Source organism: Urocampus carinirostris, chromosome 7 (assembly GCF_059441175.1).
Source record: "Urocampus carinirostris isolate Australia breed hairy pipefish chromosome 7, RoL_Ucar_1.0, whole genome shotgun sequence".
Lineage (NCBI taxonomy): Eukaryota > Metazoa > Chordata > Actinopteri > Syngnathiformes > Syngnathidae > Urocampus > Urocampus carinirostris.
Window position 1 is genome coordinate 15,183,483 of NC_142355.1, and position 27,858 is coordinate 15,211,340.

Here is a 27,858-nt window from a genome sequence, read left to right on the forward strand (position 1 = left end):
AAACATGAAGTATGCGCTGTTTGCAATTGTATTTATTTTCAATCTTTGTTTAGATGAAAGGCTCATAATTAACACCTTTAATTTACAATGGCTGAGGGGGGCGGGATAGCGTTTTGAGTTTCAGTGTAGTATCATCCAATGTTCGCATGTTTTCGCCACATCACAAACCTTGACAAACACAGTAAGAGGATTCCTCAACAAATCTGTCGTAGGCTTCCATACTTTTGTAATTTTGAAAATCCTTCAGTTCACAAAAGGGACTTGGGTGGAAAATAAGATAGTTAACAAGTTCGATGTAAGTCACACACGGCAACAAATCGGGATCAGACTTCCAGTCCTTGTTTTTAATTTTGTTGGGATCCAATTTTCCAATAAAATGCAACTTCGCAGCGTACCGCTCGCATGCTTGCTTGTCTAAACTCTCCACGTAGTTTTCCATAGTGTTGATGGACAAAATCCGTACACAAACTTAGCTAGTTGAGTAAATAGACAAACTGAGTAAATATTTGCTCCTCTCGCTATCACCGCTTGTAATCGACAGACTTCCAAGATGGCGGCACGAAGCCGTGTTACTATTTTTAGCACAAAGCGCGGAGCCCTCTATATGCTCATTCCCGTTTAAGCATGGTAACCAGTATTGCATTATGCAGTCTTGAGGGTGATAATTGCCTTATTTTAGCATTATTTTTGCAATGCAAAAGCTCACGACCCACCAATTAAGGACCACTGGTTTTACGGGTAAAACAGTAGTCAAGTCATGTCATGTTTTTTTGTATAGCTGTTAATCACAAGGAATCTCTAAGGGCTGTACGGACCACAGAATATTGGTATTGTTGAATATGTCTGGCATCTCATCCCCTTGCACCCTCAATTTTAATCGTGTGAATTGAATTGAAGTTAAATCCTGTTTAATACATATTCAGGTATTCACAAAGACGGCGAGTCTGACTATGGTAGATACGTCATGAGTCTGTCAGCAGACCTTCAACAGTAAGTGGTAGCGTGGCCGAGCGGTCTAAGGCGCTGGATTAAGGCTCCAGTCTCTCCGGAGGCGTGGGTTCGAATCCCACCGCTGCCAGATATTTATGACTACGTCAGAATTATTTCACAACCAGAACTATCAAAGTACGTTTGGAACAAAGCCTTATGAAATTCTGTTACCCTACACATATTATTTTTGAAATGGGGGTATGTTTTAAACACATGTAGTCAGAAATACGAAATGCAATTAAATAATTATGACAGACAGTCCAAGATTTTAGAAACAATTTTTTTTACACAGATCAATGTCGCTTGCGGACAAAGAGTTTAACAGAAAACGCTCCATTATTGCTATGCAAACAGACCAAACCACTGACGCAATATGTAGTCGAAAGTGTAAACAGCCAACAAAAAAAAAAAAAACACTAGTTCAAGATTGTGTATTCAGGAGCCTTTCTGCAAGAGTTAGAGAAATATTAAAAACCGACAACCAAAACAACACATTAAATGTAAGTCCACCTCAACATGAAGTATACTCCACCTATACAGGAAACTATGACAAAAAAGAAGCAACCTGCAGCTTCCGAAAAGCACTGACTTCGATACTAAAATAAATTATTCAAGTAATCAACTTCCCGAAATGGTTTGTTTCAAATAGTTATCAGGAAAAGATCATTATTAATGAAGTGAAAAATAATTTTTCCTCCATGCAGGGTATTTTTGGTCTTTTTTAAATGCATATATATCCATCTGCTCTCAATATTGACGACAAAAAATATTATCCTTAGAGAAATTAAATGTTTTTAAAGTCGAATTAAGCATTTTCTCGGAAAAATACAGTTATATATTATGTGTATATTTCCACAGAATAATGCAAAGATAATCTTGGAAGGAAACCTATACATTTATTATATGGATTTTAAAGTGTTCATTAAAAATATAATTTCCTGGATTAGTGAGAAGAAATAGTAATATATCTTGATATTAAGGGTAGATGGAGACTGTTAATTTTATTTTTCTTTATGTTGTAGTAGCATGTTTTGGATACATTTTTAAAAATGATTTTAATTATGCCAACATTATTATGACATATGCATTAAACAAAATATTTTTCAAAAATTAATCTATTAATTCATTAGTTATCCAAGTCCTTAGATTTTTCTTTGCAATGCAGAATAAATCATTTGACTTTTTTCTTATTTAAAAAAATCAAAATTATTTTATCAAAACGGCAGACTTTTTCTCATGATATACAACCATAATTATCAGAGGTCGTTATTTCTGGGACTTTATCCCATTCCAAATTAATTTTGATTACATTCAACTTTTTTTCAATATTACTATTTTAATTACCTTGTTTAGTTTTGTTTTCATTTTGACTCCTTTAATCGTAGCCAAAAAATAGATCCCTGAAATATTTTTTGCAATTACAATAAATGAATGACAGCTACTATTGAACCTGAGAAGACCCATTCAAGTAAGTATAGAGCATATTCAGAGCAAGTTTGCTAATCCCTACATCTTGGCCTTGAGTGGAAAAAGAGGGAGTGAACGGAGAAACGATTCCAAGGTATCTGTGTACTCTTGCGGGTGAACCTTTAGGTGGCCAGCGTGTTTGGACTGCTCCCATTTCTTGACTGTGAGGGGCACGTCACGCTCACGCCAGAACTCAATAACTTCCTCCAGTGCCCGTGGCTCACTCAAAATATCATTTTCACAGTAGAAAAAAAGCGCTGGAGCCGTGACAGGAGAGTTCCAGAAGACTTGGATGCTCCTCTTGTAGTAGTTGGTGGTTTGACGCTTAAATGTGTTGAAGTACAACAGGCTCATTTGTTTCACTGGCGCCTCCCAGCGAGGAAAGGCAATCTTGGCAACACCTGGGCACGGGAGACAACAAAATTAAGCTGCACGTGTGCTTACGGGGGTTGGGATCACATTGCACCAGCTTTAAAATTGTTGCATTGGCTCTTTGTACATTTCAGGATCCATTTTAAGGGGATTTTACTCATGTTTAAATGTCTTAAAGGTTATCCCAAAGTCGTAACCCAGAAAAGTGAGGAAATAGTACATAGTTTTTGCATTAGACAGACAGACACGTAATAGATATGTTCCAATTATTTTCCAAGATAATGCATTTTGAAAACAGCATGTCTTTGTCATCCCAAACTGTGACATCATTGGTGGAACAATAACATCTTATCAAGCCAGTTGCCATATTGCTTAAAGTGTTAAATCAGTTGAAGAGATTAAGAGTGTTTTAAGCAAAGTGTTTGTGCAGAATGCCTGAGCAGTGTGTCGCAGGTGGATGCAGTAATGGTACAACAAAGGCCAAGCAGCCAAAAAGGGACTAACTGGCAAAAAAAAAAAAAAACATGCGGCGAGCCGCTAAGGAACTAACCAGGGCTGATCAACAAAAGGCAGCTTCAGTGGAAGAATGCGAGGCTGGCCGACCATAAAACATGCAGTGAGTAGCGAGGCTAACTGGGAATCAGCAACAAAAACCGGCAACAGCAATAGCTACACACGTGAAGCTGGCAGGGAATAAACAAACCAAATAACACAGCAAAACTGAAACTAACACCAGGCTAGCTGATAAAAAAAAAAAAAAAAATGCGGTGAGCAGCCAGGCGAACCGGGAACCAACAACGAAAAGCCAAGCCGTCCGGTAATGAATCAAGGGATTCTGCAAAATTGGTGATAACGGCAGGCTAGCTGGCCAAACAACAAACACTGGGCAGCCAAGGAGCACCGACTGGGAGAAAACCAAACAGGAAAGCCCCAACACCTACAGGGAGCGAGCCGGACAAATTTATACAAACAGCGACACACGTGGCAAAAACACAAACGAAAAGCCTGCGCTATTGCTGTTCACTACAATCGCTCTCTGTTTCAGAGCTAGCGTCACATGTTGAGAGAATGAAATTTACCATTTTGAAAGTGTTGGGTTCCTTCAATGACCCATTTTTTAATACGGCTTTCAATAGCTTGTTTTTATTTAGTTTCATCTCATCTCATCAGCTGCACCGCTTATCCTCAGTAGGGTCGCGGGGATGCTGGAGCCCATCCCAGCAATCATCGGGCAGTGGGCAGGGGACACCCTGGACTGGTTGCCAACCAATCGCAGGGCACACGGGGACAGACAACTCACTCGCTCAGTCACACCTAGGGACAATTTGGACCGGCCAATTCACCTGAAATGCATGTTTTTGGAATGTGGGAGGAAATTTTTTATTTCAGATTTTTATGTCTTAGTTCTCCCATTGTTTTCCTTAATAATTTCATTGTTTCCTCATGTGGGAGAGGCGGTCTCCGCATTGGTAAGGTGTGCTTCGATGGCTGAAATACCTTCCTGCGGCCGTCCCCATCAGTGTGGATAGGCCTCCTTCAGGTCCATTCCCTTACATGGTTAGTCTGTGCCTTGCCATATTTTCCATTTTTAATTATTATATATATTTTTAATTTTAACCATAGTGTGTGTTTGTTTATTTGGTATTTCGGGTCATTGGGTGGGGAAAAAAAAGGGAGATTTCATTATCTTATTGTCCGCTGAATATTGTTATACCGCACTTTGAATGTCAATCCATTGCCTGAAAAGTGCTTTACAAATCAATTTCATTTAATTAAACAACACTCGATAAAAGACAGGGCAATTGGACTAACCTGCAGCCATCAACTCCACAGAGCCTGCAACCAGGCTGTCGTATATTTGTCCTTTGATCCTACTGATGAGGGAATTGTATTTCTGTGGGTCCTTGGACACGAGCACCAGCAGCTGTGCAAAGGTGTAACCACCTATTGAGAAAGCATGAACAACTAGGGGCCTTGTCGCAAAGCGCTCGCTCCCCAACAGCTCCAGCAGCCTCTTGCCATGTTGCAAACTCCAGCGAGGCCATAGAAATTCTTGCACCTGCAGACAGACACAGCGGACAGATTATATATAGGGTTCAAACAGCTTTTTCATGGCCAAATTCAAGCATGTTTTAAGGACTTGCAGAGCTTATTTTTATCAATTTCTCCATTACCATTAAAAGAAGAAAAACAATTTGAATGATATATTTTGAGATGCACTAATATATATTATTAATTTATTTACATATGCAATTTTAAATCTTGCATGCGCATTTAGCAATTCATGTTTATTTGTATAGCCCTTGATAACAAGAAGTCTCAAAGAGCTGTACAGATTACAGAGAACCCTCAAACTATCCCCTGAACTAAAACCTATATGAGCAAGGCATATAATCTTTTAGCTCTTGAGTAAATGGTAAATGTATGTGTGTAAATATTTTCATGTGTGTTGGGTAAAATGAAGCTTACATTTTTGGATGCAGTAAGTTCTTAAAAAACAACTTATCCTTGGGAAAGGCTACCTTAAATTTTGCATGGGCCATAATAAATGTCCATAATTGATTCGTAATCCTTGCACTAATAGAAATGTGTGCCCTTTTTAGATGTAGAATGCACATGACCGTTGGGCACGTCCAGTAGGGGGCAATGACGCAACAGAGGACAATACCATATCAAATGCCGTAAACTGCTATTAATCACGAGATAAAAAGATATGCAATGGCAAAGCCAAGCAACCAAATGGCAGTATCGGCTTCCTTTTTTAGCGCACTTATTTGATATTTTTTTCATTTGATGCGTGGTCTATCTAGCCAGACAAAACATCAAAATTCAAGCTTTTTCAAGGATTTCAAGCACTTGTAAGAACCTCTTATATAGATCAGGTAAGTCAAACATAGGGCCCTGATTTAATTTATGAGTTTTTAAGAAAAAAAAGTGACTCTAGGTCATTTCTATCATAAGTTATGTTTTATTTCTAAATAAATGCAAACCAAATGCTCTCGTCGGCCGCTAAAAGGCATTGAATGTCTAAAAAAAGCTTACGTCATCAGATTCAGATCTACTTTATTGTCATTCTAGTACACGTGTATACAGAACGAAATGTCGATACATCTGACCCGCACAGTTTCCTCGAATGTACAGATATAAGTAAAAGTTGTATTGTATTATGGCTACGTATAGTATTTTACCATAGTGCCGATAGTGCAAGAGGAGTAGCTAACCGGATGTGCAAAATGGGCAGTCAGGTTAACAAGTCAGGTAAACAGTAACATTAACACTGTAACAATAACGCTGTAAGTACAATAGTGCAGAGAGCAATTGTGCAAGGAGTGGCAAGCTATAAAGAACTGCCAGTAGTGCAAAAAGTCAGATTAGACTGAAGGAGTTAATGCCAGGAAATAGACATTAGCGTTTCGCAACGCGATGTGTCCATCTAGAAATATGGAAGTGACTTTAAACACTGGTGTTGCGTACCTGGCGATTGGGTTTACGGTCCGAGGGTGGCCGGATCGCGATGGCACTAAGCGGTCACGGGCCGCGGACTAAGTTGGGACATGGTTGCTATTGGGTCAGGTAAGAGAATGGCCGACCTGAGGAAACCGCCGCCGAGAGGACAAGCGAAGGTGAAGGGCAATTCTGGAAACAGCAAAAAAGTGATGGGGGGGGGTGCCCTGAGCCCCTGTTGGACCTTGCCAGCAACGAACCGGCTGCACTGGTGCCAGGCAACCACTATCCTGACCCACGCGCGCAGCCCTCTCCATTACGCTAAGTGGAACAGACAGGCAGGACACGGAAAATATACTCTCAGCTTTAGTAGGCCCAGCTCCCTTTTTATTTATTTTTTATCTATTTTGTCAACCAGTATGACAATTAAGGGAAAACATATTTTTCAGAGCTCCTGCTCATGTTTGTATGGCTTGGTGAGTGGTTTTAGGTGTATAACTGCGTTCACTCAACTGTTAAAATAAACCAGCTAAAGCATTCTCTGGCAAACATAAAAATAATTTTTTGACCATTGTTTGTGAACAAATGTGTTATGCTCGGGACAGATTCTGTGTCATTCGTGATTACAATATGTAGGGTAGGCTACTAAGTAATCTGAATGGTAAAGCATAATACAGAAAAACAAAGATAAAAATCTTCAATTGATATTCTTTTACTGATCAGGCAAGCCTGGAGACAAAAAGTCTGGATCCAGCCCCAGAGCTAAACTGAGTTTGACATCCCTGATATAGATGAATAGATGGAAAGATGGATTTGTATGTGTGGATACCTCACTCTCAACTACAAGCACATCAAAGCCTATGCGCAGGTAGATTTCGCTGTACTTTGCAATGGCCTGGGGACGCGCTCCCAACCACGGAAGCATGAGCGTCAAGGGTTTCTGCTCCTCGCAGGCGCGATCCCGTGGCGAGGGATCAATTTGCTCATTCATGTAGAAAGTGACATTTTTACTGAGGTTCTGGCAGGAGATGCTTCTGCTCAGGATGCGCCTGGCCAGCATTGCCGACTCCACTGCCGGGGGATCCGGTGGAGTGATGTGGACAATCTCCTGAGGGCTTCAGAGACATTAAAATCAAATCAGACAAAATAAATTACTCGGAAACTAGCTTATTAATGATTTTGGTAACAGGATAACAACTGCTAAGCACTAATTAGAAGGCAATTGAGGTACAAAAATAAGGAAGTTTTACATCTTGTCCTTTATTTAGTGCGTAACCTAATAAAAATAAGCAAAAATACATGAACTATCACGTAAACATGCATTATTTTTAATACACGTTAGACGAGAAATATTTATTTTATATAACATGAAGCTCACTCATAGGGAGCTGACATGATTATCAGCCATTTTGCTGCTACGGGTACCCCCAAAAATAGAAACCTTTTTTTAAAGCTGGGCAAAAAAAATAAGAAAATCTTGCAGTTTGGTTACTATGAGTTGCCGTAGTCTGTTTTTACCTTGTGCTTTGCTGCACCACACTATACACCGACATTTAGTGGTTAAATATTACAGTGTATTTTTATGTTATTCTGAAGAGATTTGAGGTAATTTTTATAAACGCAATAAAGAAATGCTTACCTGACTACCAAATGAAGCTGTTAAGATAGATAGATAGATAGATAGATAGATAGATAGATAGATAGATAGATAGATAGATAGATAGATAGATAGATAGATAGATAGATAGATAGATAGATAGATAGATAGATAGATAGATAGATAGATAGATAGATAGATAGATAGATAGATAGATAGATACTTTATTCATCCCCTAAGGGAAATTCACATTTCCAGCAGCATCCCTGAGCTGAGAACAGTACAATAATAAAGCCAAAAGAATACAATATACAAATACCCAGTGTAACGTGCAAATGCCCACTGTAGCGTGTTATATAGAGTAACTAAATAGTGCTACACAGAATACATATTGCAGTAAGATTCGGTAATATCCAATGTAGGTGGTGTGGTTTAATGTGGGCCTTTACTCTGCCGGGTGGAGTTAAAGAGCCTCATGGCATAAGGAAGAAAAGATCTCTTCAGTCTGTCCGTAGTACAAGACAGTGACAGCAGTCTGTCGCTGAAACTGCTCTTCTGTCTGGAGATAATGCTGTGTAGTGGATGCGATGGATTGTCCATGATTATGGTTACAAAGAATGTACAAACTTTTTCTTGAAATCAACCATGTTAAAACTTGATGATAAAGTTAAACTTAAGTCGCTATTATTAATATATAAAGTAGGTAGGACTTAACTCCCACCAAATATTCAATATTTTTCTGGATCAGATGGCGTAATAATAGTCTGTAGTTTGCAATAGTCAGTGATTTGTGCAGCCCTTTGAGACTCCTTGTAATTAAGCGTGTCACAAATAAACATGACTTGACTTCTTAAAATTATAATAATAATAAAGAGGAATCATCATCTAAAGGAATCCTTAAAGTCCAATATGTTTACACAACATTGAAGAGGTATTCATGTATGGTAAATGGTCTGCATGGCTGCTGTTGGCCATGTATGGCTATTTTCATGAGAACATATGGCTCGGAGATAAAATAGAACATGCACAATTGATTGATGGAATGTTGCACGGGGAGCAGATTATCACACGTGCAAAGCCGTGCCAGTAGTGAATGGCCAAAGGGTTGGGTCTCGTCTACATATTAAGACACAATTTTAACTACAGTTTACAGGAAAGATGTCACAGCAACTTTTCCCCCATTTTGGCTCTAGATAACTAATCCTTTATGAACGCGCGTTGAAAAATATATCTCCTTTGTTGAGACACTAAATGATGAAAACCCACAGAACAAACTTTAAACATGCAAATGCTCTATCAAAGCACTTGGAGCAATTTGATTGGGTAAGCACTTGGACTGGCCACAGGACACACGCACACCTTCTCCTTGCCCAGCGCTGTCTGCACTTTGGGGAACTCGCACCTTATTTTCAAATTATTATTTAAGACAAAAATGAGCCTAAACACTTAAATAACTGCGGGAGTGAGACAAATTATAAGTGTTTTATATATATATATATATATATATATATATATGGGGCAAAAACTCCGGCATTATTATTATTTCATAGGGTGAAATAAAATATATTAAATAATTAGCTTCTGTCTGGAGAGGGGTTTTAGCAGTTTTGTTGAATTTTGTCTTGAAATATATTGTGTGGCAGCACGGCAGCACAGTGGTTAGCGCGTGTGCGGCACAGCTCTGAGGTCATTAGATCGAACCGTCCTATGTGGAGTTTGCATGTTCTCCCCTTGCTTGCGTGGGTTTTCGGGGGCACTACGGTTTCTTCCCACATTCCAAAAACATGCATGTCAGGTTAATTGGCCGATCCAAATTGTCCCTAGGTGTGAATGAGCGAGCCAATTGTCTGTCTCTGTGTGCCCTGCTACAGGCTGGCAACCTGTTCAGGGTGTCCCCTGCCCACTGCCCAAAGATAGCTGGGAGGGGCTACAGCACCCCCGAAACCCTACCGAGGATAATGGATGGATGGATATGTAGTGTGGCTCTTTCCATCCCAAAAAATAACAATCTAAATATTTTTGCTTCGTGGCTCTTTCGGTCAATAAGGTCTACGACCCCTGATGTATGAAATGATTCAGATGATGGACTTAAAAAATGTCCGGTGCAGCAACTCAATGCTTTGAACGAGGACCCAAAAATGTTTCTTCGTGGTAGTATCTCAGGGTTGCAAATGAACCGGGAGATTCAGATGACTTTTTTTTTTTTTTTCAATATTCCCCCCCCCAAAAAAAATTGCGAGTTTTGTTCACTTTGGATGCTCGTAGCAGGGAGACCTGAGACAAATATAGCGTCAACTCCTAAGTATTTAGTTATTAAAATTGGTCTGATAGTACATGTATTTATGCTAAGCATTCAAATCATGTTGATGTTTTAACTGAACAAAAGTTTATTGTACCAATAGGAGTTATTAAATGTTACATACAGTCCCTGTAATCTCTTTTTGGTGGAGATTTATTTATTTTTTGTTTTGTTTTGATTATGAATGCCGCTTGCCTGAAAATACAAGCCTAAAAGCTTCAACTTCAGTCTACTCCGTTAGGGCTCATTATTTTCTATTGTATTATTGTATCATAGAGCTGAATGACTGCAAATAATGTGTTTTTCTTAATTATTTGTTGATGTTGTTTAGTGAATGTCCATATAAAAAACCACAGTTAAAGGTAATGACGCCGGTATATGACGTCACGCGAAAATGGCGCCCCCCGAGCTGGATACGTGAAAGGCAAAATAACAGTTGCTAAAGTATTCATTACATTGCCAGATTATATTGAAATACCATCAGGCCACAACTTTTGATTTCCAATTACTGCCAGCCACTCAATGCCATAATATCAAGTTAATTAGAGAAATGGCGATTCGACCTCGATTTAGCCACGGGAAGTGATTTTGAGGTCCGAAATGCCGAGAGAATATGGGAAAAACCGCCGTTGATGTGTCATTTAGAATATTATTGTCAGACTAGCGAGCTAATCAACTAATTATGTACAATGACATGAAAAACGTAGCCCTGATGCTATTTCAGACCTTGTTGGAGACAGCCTGTGGTGGCGGTAAATGTCGAAAAAGTCAAGGGAAACAACTGCTATTGATTCCCAATGTTGTCTTCCTTTTAAAAACATGAACCCTGGTTTATACCTGGAAGGTTAGTTGTTGTTTTTTAGCTGGGCATGTTGTGCTTTTTTTATTTCTGTTTTCGAGGGGAAAAAATCATGTGAATACACATCCCTGTAATTTGTGTCTAAACTTATCACCAAGAAGTTTAAATTTCATCTTTTGTAGGAAACGACGCTTGCCTAACAAGCCTAAAAGAGGGCATAATTTAACCCTTCCCGGTACCTTCCAATGGTGGTGGGGTAAATGAAACAGATTTTCCTTAAAGCAGAAGGCTGCGTTTTTAAGATTATAGAATAAAATTAAACCAATAATATATACGTCAACTTATTAGTTTTTTTTTCTCAAAATATGTTTTCGATCATTTTAAATCATGTAAGCCGTATAACATTTTTTGCACGGAGACAAATTTATAAACACCCATGTATAACAAGCAACACCAAAACCAAGAACGATGCTGAAAGAATAGTTCGTGTTCATTTGCAATGAATAAATAAAAATGGTTACACAAATTATCTTAATTTTTAGAGTAAATACGTGACTGTGTTTGTAAGGTTTAGTATCGCCCAATAAGAGGAATTGCAATAATTAGAAAGGAGAGCAACTGGCTGTGGTTGACAGGTATTATTAGCAAAAAATAAATAAATTCCCAAGCTTTGTGGGACGGGGTTATATTCTCGACGTTAGGTGTCGTTTGAAGTCAAAAAATGGACTCCACTGCAGTAAAATAAGGTTTCAAATTCATTACAAGCAAACACAATTGAATATATTAGTTTTACGGGTTAACGTGAGTGGTTTTGTCTCCACGCTCAGTGCAGAATCGGCACGTCCAGACTTCGTTACAAATTCTTAAATGTTTGTTTTACACACTCGGTGTTTTGGTCACAGTTCGTACAACACGAAGCACAAAATGTTTTCTTTTGTGAAAATATGTTTGGATTTGTGTTTTTTTTTTTTTGGTTTGAACAAATTTATTGACACTAAAAACAGAAAACAATCATGACAATCTCAACAGCAATTAAGCACATTCACAATATTATATTCCAATATTACGTTTTTAACAGTAAACACAAAGTGAGGTTTGAACAAACCTTCTCGAAAATCAAACATATTCACAATTTCATTATATAACATCTTTACCTACCAGCAGTCGAAAATCCCCATTGTTAAGAGTCAAACAATGACGTTTGAGAAAAGATGTGCTTTTTCTTTAGCCCCCGTCATCTAAAGTAGGCAGGATTTAGCGTCAGTTTGATGTTCGCAGGGTATGGTAGGGTTACTTTAACTGGATTACTTTCAATTACTTTTGGATTACTCCAATACCAAATATGCTAATAAAAGACAAAATAAACTAAATATGAATAAAATTGCTAAATTTTGCGCAGGCTTGGGGAGTAACGAAATACATGGAACGGCAAAAATGATGTTGGCAAGCTGGATGTTCGTTTTATTTTGTTGATTTGCAGAGAACTCCGCCTCTTTATTCTACTTGTTTGCTGTTTTAATTAGGCTTTGACATTACCTAGTGCAAATAAACACACTTTTGTCTGGCTTGAGAATGATAACATTGAGTATCACAAATCAATTCTTACAAAAAGGTTCCAAAAACCAAATATGTCATATTTGGTTTTTGGAACAAGCGCTAACCACTGCGCCGCCGTGCTGCCCGTCTTGGCACTCTCGTTATTGTTATATCCACCACTATATGATATATTCTTGGTTTTCTCCTTTCATGCCCATGTATGCATTATTTATTGACTTATTTTGAAATGATGCTGCTGCTAAATGTCATTGCACTATTTTTCTTGCACTAGTGTTCTATGTCTCCCCTGTGTGCTCATTCCCATGATGTCATATGGATGGTAAATTGATTATTTAATGTTCTTGAGTGGGTATTTCTCCCGTGTTTTCTTGATTTCATGTTTTATTCTGTTATAGCCAGTTTGTTCTCCGTTTCAACATTATGTTTCATGATCTGGTTGTCTTGGCACTCTCATCTCATCTCATTAGCCGTACCGCTTATCCTCATTAGGGTCGCGGGGGGGCTGGAGCCCATCCCAGTCATCTCCGGGCAGTGGGCAGGGGACACCCTGAACTGGTTGCCAGCCAATCGCAGGGCACACAGGGACAGACAACTCATTCGCTCATTCATTCATTTTGGACCGGCCAATTCACCTGACATGCATGTTTTTGGAACGTGGGAGGAAACCGGACTGCCCGGAGGAAACCCACGCAAGCACGGGGAGAACATACAAACTCCGCACAGGAAGTCTGGAGCTGGATTTGAACCCACGACAGGTTCCCATGACATGAACTGTGCCGCACAAGCGCTAACCACTGCGCCGCCGTGCTGCCCGTCTTGGCACTCTCGTTATTGTTATATCCACCACTATATGATATATTCTTGGTTTTCTCCTTTCATGTTTTATTCAGTCAGAGCCAACTAGTGTTCCAACTAAATATATTTAATGGTATTGTTGCATACCTGTCAACCTCCACGGCTCCATGCCCGTACAAACTGTCGTATTTTCCTGTACAAAATAAAAAATAATCGTACACTATCAGTGTTCCCTCTAAGCAGCGCACGTGCGCAATTGCTCGAACATTCTCAGCACACAAGAAAATCTAGCCAGCGCACAAAAATGAGGGCTCAAAATTACTTTTTAAGAAGCGACTTAAGTCAAAGTTACAGTGCATTAAGGTAAAAATACACGGGTTCCCCTAAAGTTGTGTCCTAAATGCGGTATTTTGAAGTCAAGTCGAAGTAGAACGAAGTTGAGTAAAGTTAGTAGAGTATGTCGAGAACCGGCTTCTTCGGCTCGGCTCACTAAAAGAAACCGTCTCTCTCGGGTCCTAAACGGCTCTTCAGGTTGTTTTTGCTTCTTTAATCCCAACATGACCAAATATTAAGTAAAATTATGCACAAAATGACTTAAAGGAAGGGGGGAATACAACAAAAAAGAAAAAAATACCAAAATGAAAAAGTAGTGAAAAGCTGAGAAAAAAAGAAACAAAAGGAAGAGAAAAAAAGAAGGAACATTTTAGAAAAAAGCCAGAAAAAAAGAAAATAAAGAAATGTAGGAAAAGGTAAATAGAGAACAAAAAAAAGAAACAGCTCGGAAAAAATAAACACAATGATTTTTTTTTAAAGGGATTAAAAAAAAGGATAAAAAGTTAATGTTGCATTCAAATAATTTCCAATTATACCAAGTCAATCTTGTTGCCAACATTGCACTTCTACTCAAAAATGTGATTAAATACAGTTGTGTATCGTGCAACCGACTAAATAAGCCCCCCAAAATGTTAGTATTATGCGACAAAAGATACCAGGAAAAAAAAGAAATGGAAATTGTCGTAAAAACAAATGACGTTTGTAGGCCTTACAACCTTTGCAATCGTACATTGGTCAGTTCATTCAAAAGTGGAAAAAATGTTTGCGTTGCCGAAAACTCAGCAAAATGTAACTTGATGTCAAGTTTTGGACATGTTTGATAATTAATTATCTTGCCACACTTGGGATTATGGTGGCTCACTGTTGTTTCAAGCGTTGCTCACCGACTTTGTGTGAACGCTCAGACCCGTAGAAAATTAGAAAGAACATTGTACACTATATCTTTTTTTTCTGAATGATGCATGATGGGAAATGTCCAGGCGTTTTGCATGGGCATGACTACTTCAACACAAAGTTTAAATGAGTTAAAGGTTCACTGTCGAGTGAAAACAAATAAAGGAAAATGTAATTTAGTAGAATAATAGATTTTAGACGTTGTTGTATTCCCACCCCGAAGCTGACGTTTTCCCAAGGCCTTCTAGAAAACCCTCACTTTGCCAACTTGAAACCAACATTGTTATTCACACCTGTGTCATGCTACAAGAGGACTTCACAATCAATTATGAAGGCCCCTAGGACAATTTCTGAGCATGGTTACATGTAATAGCTGGAATGGGATTCGGAAGATGGTTATATTTGAAAGCACACCTCTGGAAGCAGCACAAGGGGAATTAATAAACGATAAATTGTAATCATTTAATAAGTATGCATGAACAGAATACAATTACATCACATGATTCAGATATTGGCGGCACGGCAGCTGAGTGGTTAGCGCGTCCGCGGCATAGTTCTGAGGTCATGGCTTCAAATCCAGCCACCGGCCTTTCTGCGTTGGTTTCCTATTTCCCTGTGTGCCCTTTACTGGCTGGCAACCAGTTCAGGGTGTCCCCTGCCCATTGCCCGAAGATAGCTGGAATGGGTTTCAGCACCCCCGCATCCCTGATGAGGATAAGCGGTGCAGTTAATGGATAGATTGATTAAGATATTGCTTAGGCCAGCATAAAAGGCCTTGCAGGCCCTGACGGCTCACCACTGAAATAAACACACTCTTTAGAGGAGAAAACATTTTGCGTCCCAGCCTTTGCTTTTGCAGCTTTGTTGCTGGATCTTGCTCTATTCCCGGGTGGGGTCCCAACCTCAACTGAGATCCCCGCTGACTTTGTCTTGGCGGATTACGATTTGCCCAAACAACAACTCTGATGGATTTAGACCACCAAGTGTTTGGCAGTGCTCATTTTAGTGGCAACTCTTTCTGACCTCATGTGTTTAGCCTGCCATTGTTGCTTTCCGGTCCCCTTATTCACGGCTGGCTTGGTGCTTTTCTGCAACAACGAAAGGATGACATAGAAGGACGTTCGCATTGTCTCTACATGTTCCAGCTGGGTAAATCCGGTGGAATTTCATCACTATGGGTGTAAGTGATGAGAATTGTATTTTGTTATGTTAATTCATTTTTGATGAATTCCTTAAATTAAAAAGGTATCTTTATTTCAGGCGCCTTACTTAATCACCTTTTTTTTAAACAAGTCATTTATTTTTTTCATTAGAAAATCTCAGGGCACACCAACAGTCGAAAATGTCTGAAAATAAATTCCTTATTTATGTTATATTTCTTTAAGCTTCAATTATTATTTTGTCTAAATTGAGGGTATACAGTTGCTCTTTTGATTTGTGGTCACTGTTATATTCAGGAGATAATACAGGTTATTCTTTACAGGATATTCTTCTTGTTTAGTACGTTTTGTGTAATGTGGTATTTTGCTACCTTTTCAACCTATTTTTAAAGGTTTATTATTTCTTTATCTAGTTTTTTTAATAACAAAAATAACATGGATAATACTTGAAATGATCTGTCAGTGGAATGAAAAATACAGGTTATTCGATTTCCTAAAACAATTACAATCAGCAAAATTATTTAAAAATTTTAACTTTATTTCATTAGTTTTATTATTTTTGCAGTGAATTCTTCAACAGGTTCATCCAACTAAATGAATCATTAAACATACATCCAAGTATAATCTCATGAGCAGATAATTAGCATATAAAAAAAAACCTGATGTGGATAAATGTTATTTACTCGACTGAGGACTGGAACGAAGCACAGACACTGACCAATGGCATGCTTTTTTTCAAAGATAAAATTGTGTTACTTCCTGCAGGACACTAGATAAGGTATCTCCTCACACTTGCGTGCCCCAGAACCCTGGTTAAAAACATTGGTTTAAAAAAATCTGTTCAAAAACTGTAAATGCATTTGTCCTCCTTTACCAGTCAGTGGAAAGACCTAATGTGTGTCTTAGTTTTAAGTCCAAAATTATGTAAATCAACATCTATTTTAGAACGTCCCAGGGAATTGAATTAGTAGGCCATTAGGCCAGTGGATTTTAGTCCCATCACACTCTACATTGCTTCACGCCACCTTTCAGCCATTTGATTATGAGGGACAGACACTCTGTAATTTTAATGTCCATTCCAGGAAGCACTTTTAACTGACAAGCTCTGCCCACTTTAGGTGTTTTAATGCCACTTGTTGGGGAACTGTCCAAAGCATTTTAAGTACTGTACATGTAAATATTTTTTCAGGCTTTGCACAGGGATGTTCAAAACCATTTCCACATTTTTGTTTTATTATACAGCTGGGGAGGCAGGTCACTTCCTGTAGATGAAGGGGCCCTGGTGTGCCCTGGTCTTGTGTGACAGATTGTGGGCCTTTCCTTGTGTTGGCAGAGTATAAGAAGAGGGGTCAGAACCAGAAATCATGGCCAGGATAGCTTAAACCACAGCCACACTTGCCAGACCTAAACCCATCTGTAGTGAAAAGAACATAGCAATGAAATCAAATATCAGACTCATGCAAGAACTGGTTACTTCCATCTTCCTTTACGCTTGCGAGACATGGACTCTCAGAGCAAAACTGGAAAAGAAAATCCAGCGCATGGAGATGCAATGCTACATAAGTCTTCTAGCCATCAGCTACTTAGCCCATGTGCCAACAGCATCAGAGGGAACATTGGACCGTACAAAGAACTGTTGTCAATTGTGCGCTGACGGAAGCTTCAGTGCTATGGTCATGTCACAAGATCATCCGGACTGACCAAGATAATTCTCCAGGGCAAGAGGAGAGGAAGACCGAAAAAGAAATGGGCTGACAACATAAAGAAATGGACTGTTGCCAACTTTGCCACGACCCAAAAACAGGCCACGAACAGTCAACAGTGGAGAAAGCTGTCCAGAGTTCTGCCTCTTGGGACCCTTACAACACAAGCTGTTAAGGGATCCGTGAACCCTGAACCGTAGTCTCTTACAATAATTTTATCACTTGGCAGTCACTTATCAGTCTTGGATTCCAGGTATCGGGTGCTAGTTGTCTTCAACTTTTCCCCCCGCTTGTTTCCTTCTCTAGCCACTCATGTTAGCCATTTAGCTGCAGGCTACCGGCCACTATTAGCCTCTATTGGTATTGTAAACACTCCATGTATTAAAGCTTGCTTCATCCTTAAGTGTCATTAACAAATTCTGCTTTGGTGTTGCAAACATTTACACGCAGTAGCTTCTCCCACTAGTCACTAAAGTAAGCCCTTTACACCAGCTCTGACCAACTCCAGCTTGTCACTCTTTTCAGGCTATCCGGGTGTATCCAGCTTGCTCAGTCTGGTTGTTGCACGTATGGATTTATATCAGCTTTCATGTTTTTCTATGACTCTAATATATCTTTGCTCACACAAGATAATCAGAATTACTATTCTTCTGGGTTCCATACCACCTAAGCAACTATTACAGAAATGTTCAAATTAGCCTAAGAGGTAAGTATTAGTTTCAGGAGCGAGCAGCAGCAAGTCAACTGCAGGAGAGAGAGTGGGAAAGGTGAGATGGCACAACATTCATTTGGACAGGTAACTTAAAATTAGTTTTACCTGGTTATATCAGTATCAGAAATTACTGAAACATGAATATTTTGTTTGTTTGTTTGTTTGTACATGATTCAATTGTTTGTTTGTTTGTTTGTACATGATTCAAATTGAATCTTTTCTTCCGGCGCCGTCACGAATGGCAGCCACTCCAGCAGCTCCCGTGTTATTTTCGATTGTTCTCGATTGTTCTCAGTTGGATGCTGCTGGAAATGTGAATTTCCCTTCGGGGATGAACAAAGTATCTATCTATCTATCTATCTAGTACGCCTTCTTCCAATGCACTCACTTCATCTCCATTTTATAATTCTCCGAACTCCTGCTGTAATTAAATATGCACTGCTACTTTAATATGGTATTCATCAAAGGCCAATCAGGCTTTCCTTTATTTTTTAGAGGCACTGTAAGACTAATGGTGCTGGTATTAGCCACCTTAACAAGTGCAGATACCTTAAAAAAGGCTGGTATTCACCCAGATGCTGATACATTATGAAATGAAAATGAAATGATCTGCATTTATATAGCGCTTTTCAAGTCAGTGACTTCCCAAAGCCCTTTACAATGTGCTCCACATTTCCCAATAGCGGCCTTGCAGGCATGTAAGGCGCTAACCTGCTTATTGGGGGTATTATGGGTTCAGTGTCTTACCCAAGGACACTTCGACATGTAACACGGACAAGCCGGGATTCAAACTGGGATCCCTTGATCCCAAGACGAGTGCTCTACCTCCTGAGCTACTGCCGCCCCGATTAGTTGAAGACAAGTTTATTCCTTATCACAAATTAGATCAAATCATTAAATAAAATCTTTAGCCTTAAAACATGCAAAAATATGTAATATTGCTGTTAGGAAATCATATATTTTCAGATTCAGATTCAGATCTACTTTATTGTCATTCTAGTACACGTGTATACAGAACGAAATGTCGATATATCTGACCCGCACAGTTTCCTTGAATGTACAGATATAAATAAAATGTTGTATTGAGTTGTAGTATTGAGTGCTAATAATATACTAAATAATTATGGCTATGTATAGTATTTTACAGTAGCGCAAATAGTGCAAGAGGAGTAGCTAACCAGATGTGCAAAATGGGCAGTCAGGTAAACAAGTCAGGTAAACAGAACAATAACACTGTAACAATAACGCTGTAAGTACAATAGTGCAGAGAAACAGATGTGCAAGGAGTGGCTAGCTATAAAGAACTGCCAGTAGTGCAAAAAGTCAAACAAAACCCACAGATGTACAGATTAGCAGCAGTTTAGATTTACTATGTGTTTGAGTGACCATTTAACAGTCTAATGGCCAGGGGGACAAGACTATTGTGGAACCTGGTGGTCCTGCACCGCACACTGCAGTACCTTTTCCCAGAGGCTAGCAGAGTGAACAGTCCATGATGCGGGTGAGAGGGGTCCCTGATAATGTTCTTAGCTTGGGATAGGCAGCGCTTCTGGCCAATGTCCTGAATGGAGGGAAGAGAAGTCCCGATGATTTTCTCTGCTGTCCTCGTCACCCTCCTCACACTACCCCAGTCGGTATTTAGGTGAGTTTTTCAAAATAATAAAACATTAACATAGATTTTAATGTGTGAATGCTGTTTTTTATACTTTTAGAAATATGACTTAGCTACTGCAAAAATAGTCAGAATTTATATGAGGAGCAGCACACAAAGTCACTGACAAAACGTTTAACCTAGGAATGCTATCTTCATGTCGCTTTAACTAGAGTTCAAACCTAACCTACTTAATTCATGCATTTTCTCCTCGTAGATAGGAATAATGTCGATCATCCTTTCTGGTGTTTTGTGTTCAAGACTACTGCTGCGAGATCTCAGCATCCTCCTCACTTCTAATGATCTACTTCTAACATCTACTTTGCTGTTTGAAGAGGATTTTATTCCTGGTCGCTGTTGCATGCTGGACGCTTTACCACAAAGGCCACATCCACATCAGCTGTCAATAGCTTCTGATGTTGTTATTGATCAGTTGCTGTCAGACAACAGTTGCCTACTGCCTGGCTTTGGGGTTCTCGATTAATGAGTCATGTCATCTCACATATGTACAGTATTTGATATAATACATGATTGTCTTATCAAAGCAGGCTTTGAGACAGTTATTCAAATACCCTTCCAATAGATCATTAATGTTAATATTCCACTGTAGGAGTTTTCAAGTTAGGTGTTAAGAAAGGATTTGTCAAGTTTTTGAGTTGTTAATGCTACGCATTCGAGTAAGGGTTTAAAATTAGGGTTTAAAGCCTGGATTTGTGTTTCAAACACAAGTTTGGGTTTAGAATTTGAATAGGGTTCAACATTTCCATTTCAAATTGGGACTTAATGCTAGAGTTATATACTGGAAAGTAAAGTAAAGTATCTATCTATCTATCTATCAGGAATTGTTGTATATAAAATCTCCAACCAAGGGCTGGTCTTTCAAATTAGGGTTTGTAGTTGTATGAATTGTAAATCTGGTTTAAAATGTTAACATTTGATAAAGAAAATGCAGTCAACCGAATTGTGTAAAAAATGTGTTTTAACTGTATTGCAATTTAAGAACAGTGTTGAATAATACTGACGCTGTGAGGAGTGAGTGAGCCTTATCAAGACTGCAGGGGGTGGGGTCTCCAAGTGTGTGTGTGCGCTTGCATCCCGATGTGCACAAAAAATAAAGCGCAGTGAGAGTGCAGTTACGCAGCCATTCAGTGTTGGGAGCAGCAGAGTGCGTTACTGATGCGGTAAGAATATTAAAAAAGGATTACTGTGTATGGCAAACATTGCTCATGTTTTTAAATATTCATAATTATCTTTTGCTTCTAGGGGGACAAAAAAAGCAAATTTCGGTCCAAGATGTGATACATGGCTTATTAATACGACCTCACCATGTTCTTTTGGAGGGCTTTTTACACCCTGTCATGGCTTCTATCATTTCAAACAGTGTTCCTTACCGGAGAACATTCAAAAGGATCCTCACATACACCCTTTGATTATGATTATGGGGAAAACACACTTGGACGTTCCCCAAGTCCATCTGTGAGTTGGCAAGGAGTTGTGGGAGAGTATAATGATGTTGGGGAGGTTCCAGAGAAAAATCCTTCCCCGCAAAAGGTCGAGGAGATGAAGACGGAGAGATACGCAGGAGATAACCTAACAACGGCAGATGGAATTATTTCACACATTTCGCCAGTTGAATGGCTTGATATAAATATTATGTCTAACAAGGAGAGCAGCAGTCCACCTGTATCCACTGACAGACCCAGAAGATTGGTTATGACGAAAGCTTCTATTAAGGATGCGGCTCAGATCAAAGGAATTAACCCGGAGACAGACAGAGGTAAATATTTGCACGGAACACTGCCATATTCGACTGTAACTATATCACAAACTATGGTCCAAAACAAATTAAAATGACCAGGCAATAAAAGCCCCTGCCATCTACTAGAGTAGATATGAAACTAACCACATTCTGTGTAGGGAGGGACACAAGTTTCCTGGGATCACAAGTGCCCCCCACCAATTTGAAAAGGGCTGGGTTAAGACCAAAACGTCAAAGTTTTTTTGACCTTGTGGAAGTGGATTTGACACTCCCTTTTTAACATTTCAAGTTGGGAAGCAATGTGGGATGTAACAACGTGAGCTTTGGCTTTAGTTTAACAAGCTGAAAACTAGCGTTTTGACTGGACGTAGAATGTTGGCCATATGGTTAAACATTCAGATGCTTCTTGCCACACAGTATTTAATTAAAAATGGATTTAGTGAAGCTGACACTTAAATTACTGACACGAATCGATAGCAACACCTAAAGTCATCTGGGATAGCATCTAACTGACACAATAGCCCAGCGGTGGCAGACAAGTTTGACAGAAAGAGCCGAAAGAGCCACACCACGCCCTGACCTGCCATGACAGACAGACACACACAAACACACACATAACACACTCCTCTCCTTATAATACAACAAGTATTGTTCTTGTGTTGATTTCAAGGAAAGTGTCCACCCTCAATACACACAAAAAAAAACCTAAACATGAAACAAAGCAAAGAGCCACAATATATAGAAAATATGATGAAGCAAAGAGCCGCATTCTTATTGGCCAAGTGCCGCATGCGGCTCTAAAGCCACGGGTTCGCCACCCCTGTAATAGCCTAAAAAGAAAACTGTTAAAAAGAAATGATGCCAAGAAAGGTTGTGCCCATTTGATGTTTAATTTAATCAAAGAAATCCATCTACACTGGCAGAAAACAACAACAGATACATTTAATTTCTATCCACTAAATATGAGCATGAGTGTCATTTTCTGGTTGCACTTAGCACATCTCATCAAAATCCTACTATAATGAGTCAGTAACATGAAACAGTCTCAGTACATTAACAGCAAGGCAAAATGATAGCAGTACAGTCGATATTGCCTCACTCACATGTGTTACTTGTGTTCGCTTCCCACTCTCTGTGTGACCCACTTACAAGCCTGTTCTGTTTTATAATGGATTAGCTTCTTCTATTCCGCTACATTTGTGTTCTCCAAACATCAATGGCTACACTGCAATCTCGAGGGCTTTTTATCTTGTGCAAAATCTATCTTACATGGTCCAATCAATCCGCTCATCATTTATCAGTTAACGGGTGGAACAGCCTTTGCAGGGAACCCCACACCTGCCTATCTCCAGCCATTTTGTCAGACAGGAATCCGAGGGGTTCCCGGGACAGCCGGAAGAATTAGTCTGTCCAGCCTGTCCGGGGTCGTTTCCATGGGCCACCTGTCTCTGGGACATGGCCAAATAACCTCTATACCTCCCCTTGAAATGTTTCCTTTCAAAAGGGTGTTGTCGTATGGGAAATAATTGATATATTTTAAACAAAATCTCACTAAAAATGCAGAGTTGCAGTACGTTTTTCTCCTTTAGAGCTTGTTTGCAATCAGCCTATTCAAAGAAGGCAGTCACCTGCATGCTAATTGGGAATTTGGAATATAGTCTAGTGGCTTATGACACATTTTTCTCATTGTTATTCCAAATGTTGTATTCTTGTTTTAACAGATGGTTTTCAAGATGTTGCTGATGATCAGCAACTTCCAAAGCCTATCGGTCCTCTCCAGACATCAGTCACACCCATTGGAACAACTATACCTACCTGGACTCTCTTGTACCAGGATGAGTTTCCCCCCAGTAATTCCCAAGGTCCCTCTCTGGATCATAGTGCAGTCTTCTTTGTCCCTCTGTATTCTGATTGGAATACTGCTCTTGCCACATGGGGATTTGCCTGGGAAGCACACATCTACGGTCTGGGGTCTGTCTTCACAATGTTTGGCCTAAATTCCGTGGTCTGCCTGGTGGGCCTGCCCATCCGCTGTCCATCAGGGAGCCCCTATTTCACCATGCTGCATTTATTTCTCCTCGGATTCACAGGAATACAGGCTTTTTGCTTGCTCTATGACGCTTACAGACATCAAGATCGCCTTTCTCCTCTGAGCTCTCTACTGCTCTCCCAGCTGCCCTTCCCTTGTCTGATATCAGCCTTCTCCATGGCCTTTTTCCTTCTTTCTCTGCGCTCTCGTAAGCGTCTTTCTCTTTCACTCGCCATCTCTCCCTCACTATCTGCCCTCCCTAAACCTTGTGTCCTGATTTCAGCATCCTTATTACACTTTGGTGTTTCTCTAGGTTGCATTGGTATACTTCACGTCTTTCAGAGTCTACATGCTAGCATACTCTTGGTGCCGCAGGGTGTCTTTGTGTGCTTGACACTTTTTCTCTCTAGCTCCTATGTAATATTTTACTGTCTTATACAAGTAGACACAACACACATCTACAGGCTGGATGACAATGAGAAGTGCGAAGGGTCCCCTGAGATACCACACCCCAAAAGTTGCCCATTTGTACAAGAAGAAGACTGGGGTCGGGCAGCAGCTGCCGGAGTTGGGGCCTCCCTGTGTTTGTTAGGATGTGCAGGCCTTCAATTCTATGGAATCATTCACGCTCTTGGCTATGGTGGGGTTGCACGTTATGGTTTTCTACCATGGCCTTGGTGGGGATACCAAGTCGGATGCCGGCTGTGTGAAGCGGGTGTATGCCTTGGTTTGTCTCTCATTGGAACACAACCACTTTTCTGTCATAACAAGTCTTTCAAGTCTCATCGAAGACCAGGATCTTGGGCTCGACTGTCCTGCAACTCTCCTTCATGTGGCACTGCAGCGCCCTCTCCAGGACATGCACATTCACCAGTGATTTCTTGGTCCCAAGACAAACAACAAAGGATAGTCCTGTGTGGTGTTACAACAAAAGGACAATCAGATGTTCTTCCTTTAGGATTGATAGTTGAGCCTAAAAGACATGGGCTTGGTTTGATATCTTCCCCAAACCAATGCCAGTCTATTTTACTATCACCACCCGCAAGCCCAGTGAACAATGCCAAAAATGAATTCTTCCAGCTATCCTCCCCGAGTTTAGGATCTGACTCGAATGTGGACCTACGGCCTCCGTCTCCAATAGATTTGTCCCGTAGCATAGATCAAGCTCTGTTTAATGAGTCTTTATTTGCTCACAGCATATTTGGCTTGCCAAGACTCTTCCATGGTTCATCCAGCCATTCATTGGGTTCTTTCAACCAAGACACATCAAATCAAAAGACTGTCTGTGAGAAAACATATTTTTGTCGAACCTCTTCTTGTGGAGACTTGGATCAAGAGAACAACTCTAAATCTTCCCAGCCTCATGGTATCTTGAAATCTCACGACGAAGCATCTATTTCATCACAGAAGGCTGAATGGAAAGGAAGCTTCTCTGGTTCAACTCTAGGTCTGTGTAATAAGGATACAAAAAAGCCACGCTCCAATTCCTGGGCCAATAGAGGGCAAGGTATGGCACAGAACAGCCTCCCAAGAGCCATCCCTCCGTTGTCTTACTATAGACGTTACAGAACCTTGAGTGTCACCTCCAAAGATGGCCAAGCATCAGAACGTTTGGCAGGTACCAAACACCTGAGCGAGAGCAAGCAGCTAGAATGGGATACAGCCGTGCAGGCAGAATTTGTCAGTGTGTGCAAGGAAATCGATTCTTTCAGTATTTGCAGTGAAACAATTGAACTGTAGCATTATAGACAGTGAGATCATTTCAGTAAATGCACGGGAATAACCAGAGTATACAAGGAAGTCTTCAGGAAGCTCGGCTGCATTTCAAAATCATGATACGGATAATCTTTTGTTAGGTAGATCATAGCACTAAATCACAGCACCCTTTTAAGATGTTATGAAAAAAAAACCTATTTTGTTTTATTACTTTGCCACACAAATGTTGTTAAGGTGTCTGAGCCAAACCCAGCTGTCTACGAACAAAAGTTGTGGTACAATTTGAACTGGTCGTCAGGCAATTATGACAAAGAACTTTAAAACATTTTTTTTCCCCTACTATGCATTTTATATGAGAATATTCTTGGTATGTATGTTGTCATTTTTTAAAAACTGACCTTTTCTTAGTTTTATACCCTATGGTTGTTTGAGATTCACCTCTGCAGTTTTTGGGGGTATCAAATGTACAAATTGTAACTTTCACACATTTTAAAATTTTATTGTATATAGCATATTTTATTGTAAAGTTTGTATTGTATAAATTTAATATTCAAATATGGACATAATTCAATAACATGACAAATCACTGCTAACTTGGCAGTAGCAAAATCAAATTACTCTTCACTCTTTGAACAGCTCATATTATGAGTTTAACGGTACATTGTTTATTGTTTAATATTTGAGCACTAGATGCCACTGTATTTGTTGAAAAGCGAATGTAAACAAGTGCCAAATGAGCAAAGTGTACCAGCAAGATACCAGACAAGCATGGTTGCGACAACTAGGAATGGATTCATCTATTTAAAAGAAATAAAAATATTTCAAACCTATGAATATTTCTCAAAATTAACATCGGTATGATAGTTCATGTATTATTGCCCAATTATTTAAATCATTTACTAAAAGCAAGTTTTTCTTTATATCAGTAGTAGTTCTCAGTTTTGATTGAAGCTCTCAGAACAATGCACAAATATAGGAAAAACATACTTAATTTTTTTGGTTTATTTAATAGACAAAATAAGGAAACTACTCTTACTAAAGTAAGGGGAAAACAGGCAATAAAATATGATCAACTGTTAGTATAAAGACAATACATTTTACCATTGTTGTATTTTTAATGATGAATAAGAATGCCGGTCTCAGCAGTCTATGTGTCTCTCCATTTTTCTTTTGTACACCAACAACCAAAACAGAAAAATGCCAAGTACTACACATTTGTACAACTTTTGTCCATTTCTGCCATTCTTCTGCGCACTCTTGTTTATACCATTTCAATATGTCCTGCAGACTGTACATAACAATGTAAGAAATAAAACATTTGTAATAAATGTAAAGTACAAGTCAAATTATGATGGAATAAGGTACAATGTTGATTTTCACACCGCTGTCTCTCTCAAAATTCAAAAATTATATATCAGTGATTCCTATCTGTCTTCATAAAACAATTTTCCATTGATTATTTATAGAATGTTTTTTTTTCATTATTTACCTGTGTTTCTAGTTTATTCATTTTCTCACATAACTTAATATCGCCAGATTGGTTCAATTGAAAACAAAATATTGCATGAGTACATCTAAAATGTAATAATATGCTTCTACAGTATATCCGTACCGAGTCTGCATTATATACTAGATCTTTTTTTATACCAAATCTGTTTTATCGATACCCACACTCAACTCAATGCAGATAAACGTAGTAAAAAAAATCCCATTCTGTCAGTGGAAAATAGAAGCTTGTTTCATGAAAACACCTGCAAATCTCCACCGAACATTTTCTTTCACATTTTTCAAATGATGGCAATTTATAATTTCTTTAATTCCATTTAATCGGGTCTCAGTTCCTGTCCGTCAATTTAAACAGGATACATAATTCATTTGTTTTTTATCCAAGTATTATTTTTGGCTGGTGTTTCGACTTGTACTTTACCAGAAACTTTCATTTGCTGGTGTTGGGCCGAAAACTTGTGGTCCCAAAATCATCACATTCATCCATCCATTCATTATCTGCACCCCATACCCTCAGTATGGTTGCAGGGGCACTGGAGTCCATCCCAGCTGTCCTCGGGCAGTGGGCAGTGGACACCCCGAACTGGTTGCCAGACAATTGCAGGGCACACGGAGACCTACAACCACTCACTCATTCACACCTAGGGACAATTTGGACCAGCCAAATAACCTGATATGCATGTTTTCGGAATGTGGGAGAAAACTGGAGTGCCCAGAGGAAACCCACCCAAGCATGGGCGAGAACATGCAAACTCAGCAAGGGGAGGCTGGTAGAGGGATTTAAAGCCATGACCTCAGAACTGTCCGCTAACCATTCAGCTTCGGTGTCATCACATTTAAAGCACCCAAAATGATCAATTCTTGGGAAAAAAACTCACATTTGGACAGATCAATCCTAAAGAAAGACAGACAGCTCATGAGAAGAGGGCCTCACATTACTTTCCCCTGGAATTGGTTCACCTAATGTTTAGTTTTAAAAAGAGTACGTCCAAAGTTTGTAGAATGGGACACATACAGAATACATAATTAAGTACAGTCAAATGATTAACTTCCACTTGAGACTGGGCAACACAGC

The 27,858-nt window shown here is 39.4% G+C and overlaps 2 protein-coding genes and 1 non-coding gene across 4 annotated transcripts; 2 read left to right on the forward strand and 1 right to left on the reverse strand.

Annotated features, from left to right (window-relative positions):
- Nucleotides 1-14: 14 nt before the first annotated feature.
- Nucleotides 15-12,264, reverse strand: LOC148362432 (transmembrane protein 53-A). Of its 2 annotated transcripts, none has more exons than XM_088339842.1 (4): nt 12,127-12,264; nt 7,103-7,388; nt 4,642-4,888; nt 15-2,858 (listed from the first exon to the last, which is right to left on the reverse strand). In XM_088339842.1, the coding sequence occupies exons 1-4, from the start codon at nt 12,144-12,146 to the stop codon at nt 2,497-2,499; spliced, it is 915 nt and encodes a 304-aa protein (XP_088195968.1). In that variant the 5' UTR covers nt 12,147-12,264; the 3' UTR covers nt 15-2,496. The 2 variants fall into 2 exon arrangements, with proteins under 2 accessions (XP_088195968.1, XP_088195969.1); XM_088339843.1 differs by lacking the exon at nt 12,127-12,264 and adding an exon at nt 10,896-10,961.
- Nucleotides 997-1,078, forward strand: trnal-aag (transfer RNA leucine (anticodon AAG)). Its single transcript has one exon. It is a non-coding gene; the product is annotated as a tRNA-Leu (tRNA).
- An 8,595-nt stretch (nt 12,265-20,859) lies between the features above and the next one.
- Nucleotides 20,860-26,626, forward strand: prrt4a (proline rich transmembrane protein 4a). The gene is made up of 3 exons (XM_088339844.1): nt 20,860-20,954; nt 21,037-21,550; nt 23,254-26,626. The coding sequence occupies exons 2-3, from the start codon at nt 21,100-21,102 to the stop codon at nt 25,299-25,301; spliced, it is 2,499 nt and encodes an 832-aa protein (XP_088195970.1). The 5' UTR covers nt 20,860-20,954; nt 21,037-21,099; the 3' UTR covers nt 25,302-26,626.
- Nucleotides 26,627-27,858: the final 1,232 nt, after the last annotated feature.

Bases quoted from the DNA above. Each gene is read 5' to 3' on its own strand.
- LOC148362432 (XM_088339842.1), bottom strand. From the start codon at position 12,146: ATGGGGATTTTCGACTGCTG. The intron at 7,389-12,126 runs GTAGGTAAAGAT...ATGTCTCTGAAG, and splicing joins ATGGGGATTTTCGACTGCTG to CCCTCAGGAGATTGTCCACA. The intron at 2,859-4,641 runs GTTAGTCCAATT...TCCCGTGCCCAG, and splicing joins TGTGGAGTTGATGGCTGCAG to GTGTTGCCAAGATTGCCTTT.
- prrt4a (XM_088339844.1), top strand. From the start codon at position 21,100: ATGTTCTTTTGGAGGGCTTTTTACACCCTGTCATGGCTTCTATCATTT. The intron at 21,551-23,253 runs GTAAATATTTGC...TTGTTTTAACAG, and splicing joins TAACCCGGAGACAGACAGAG to ATGGTTTTCAAGATGTTGCT.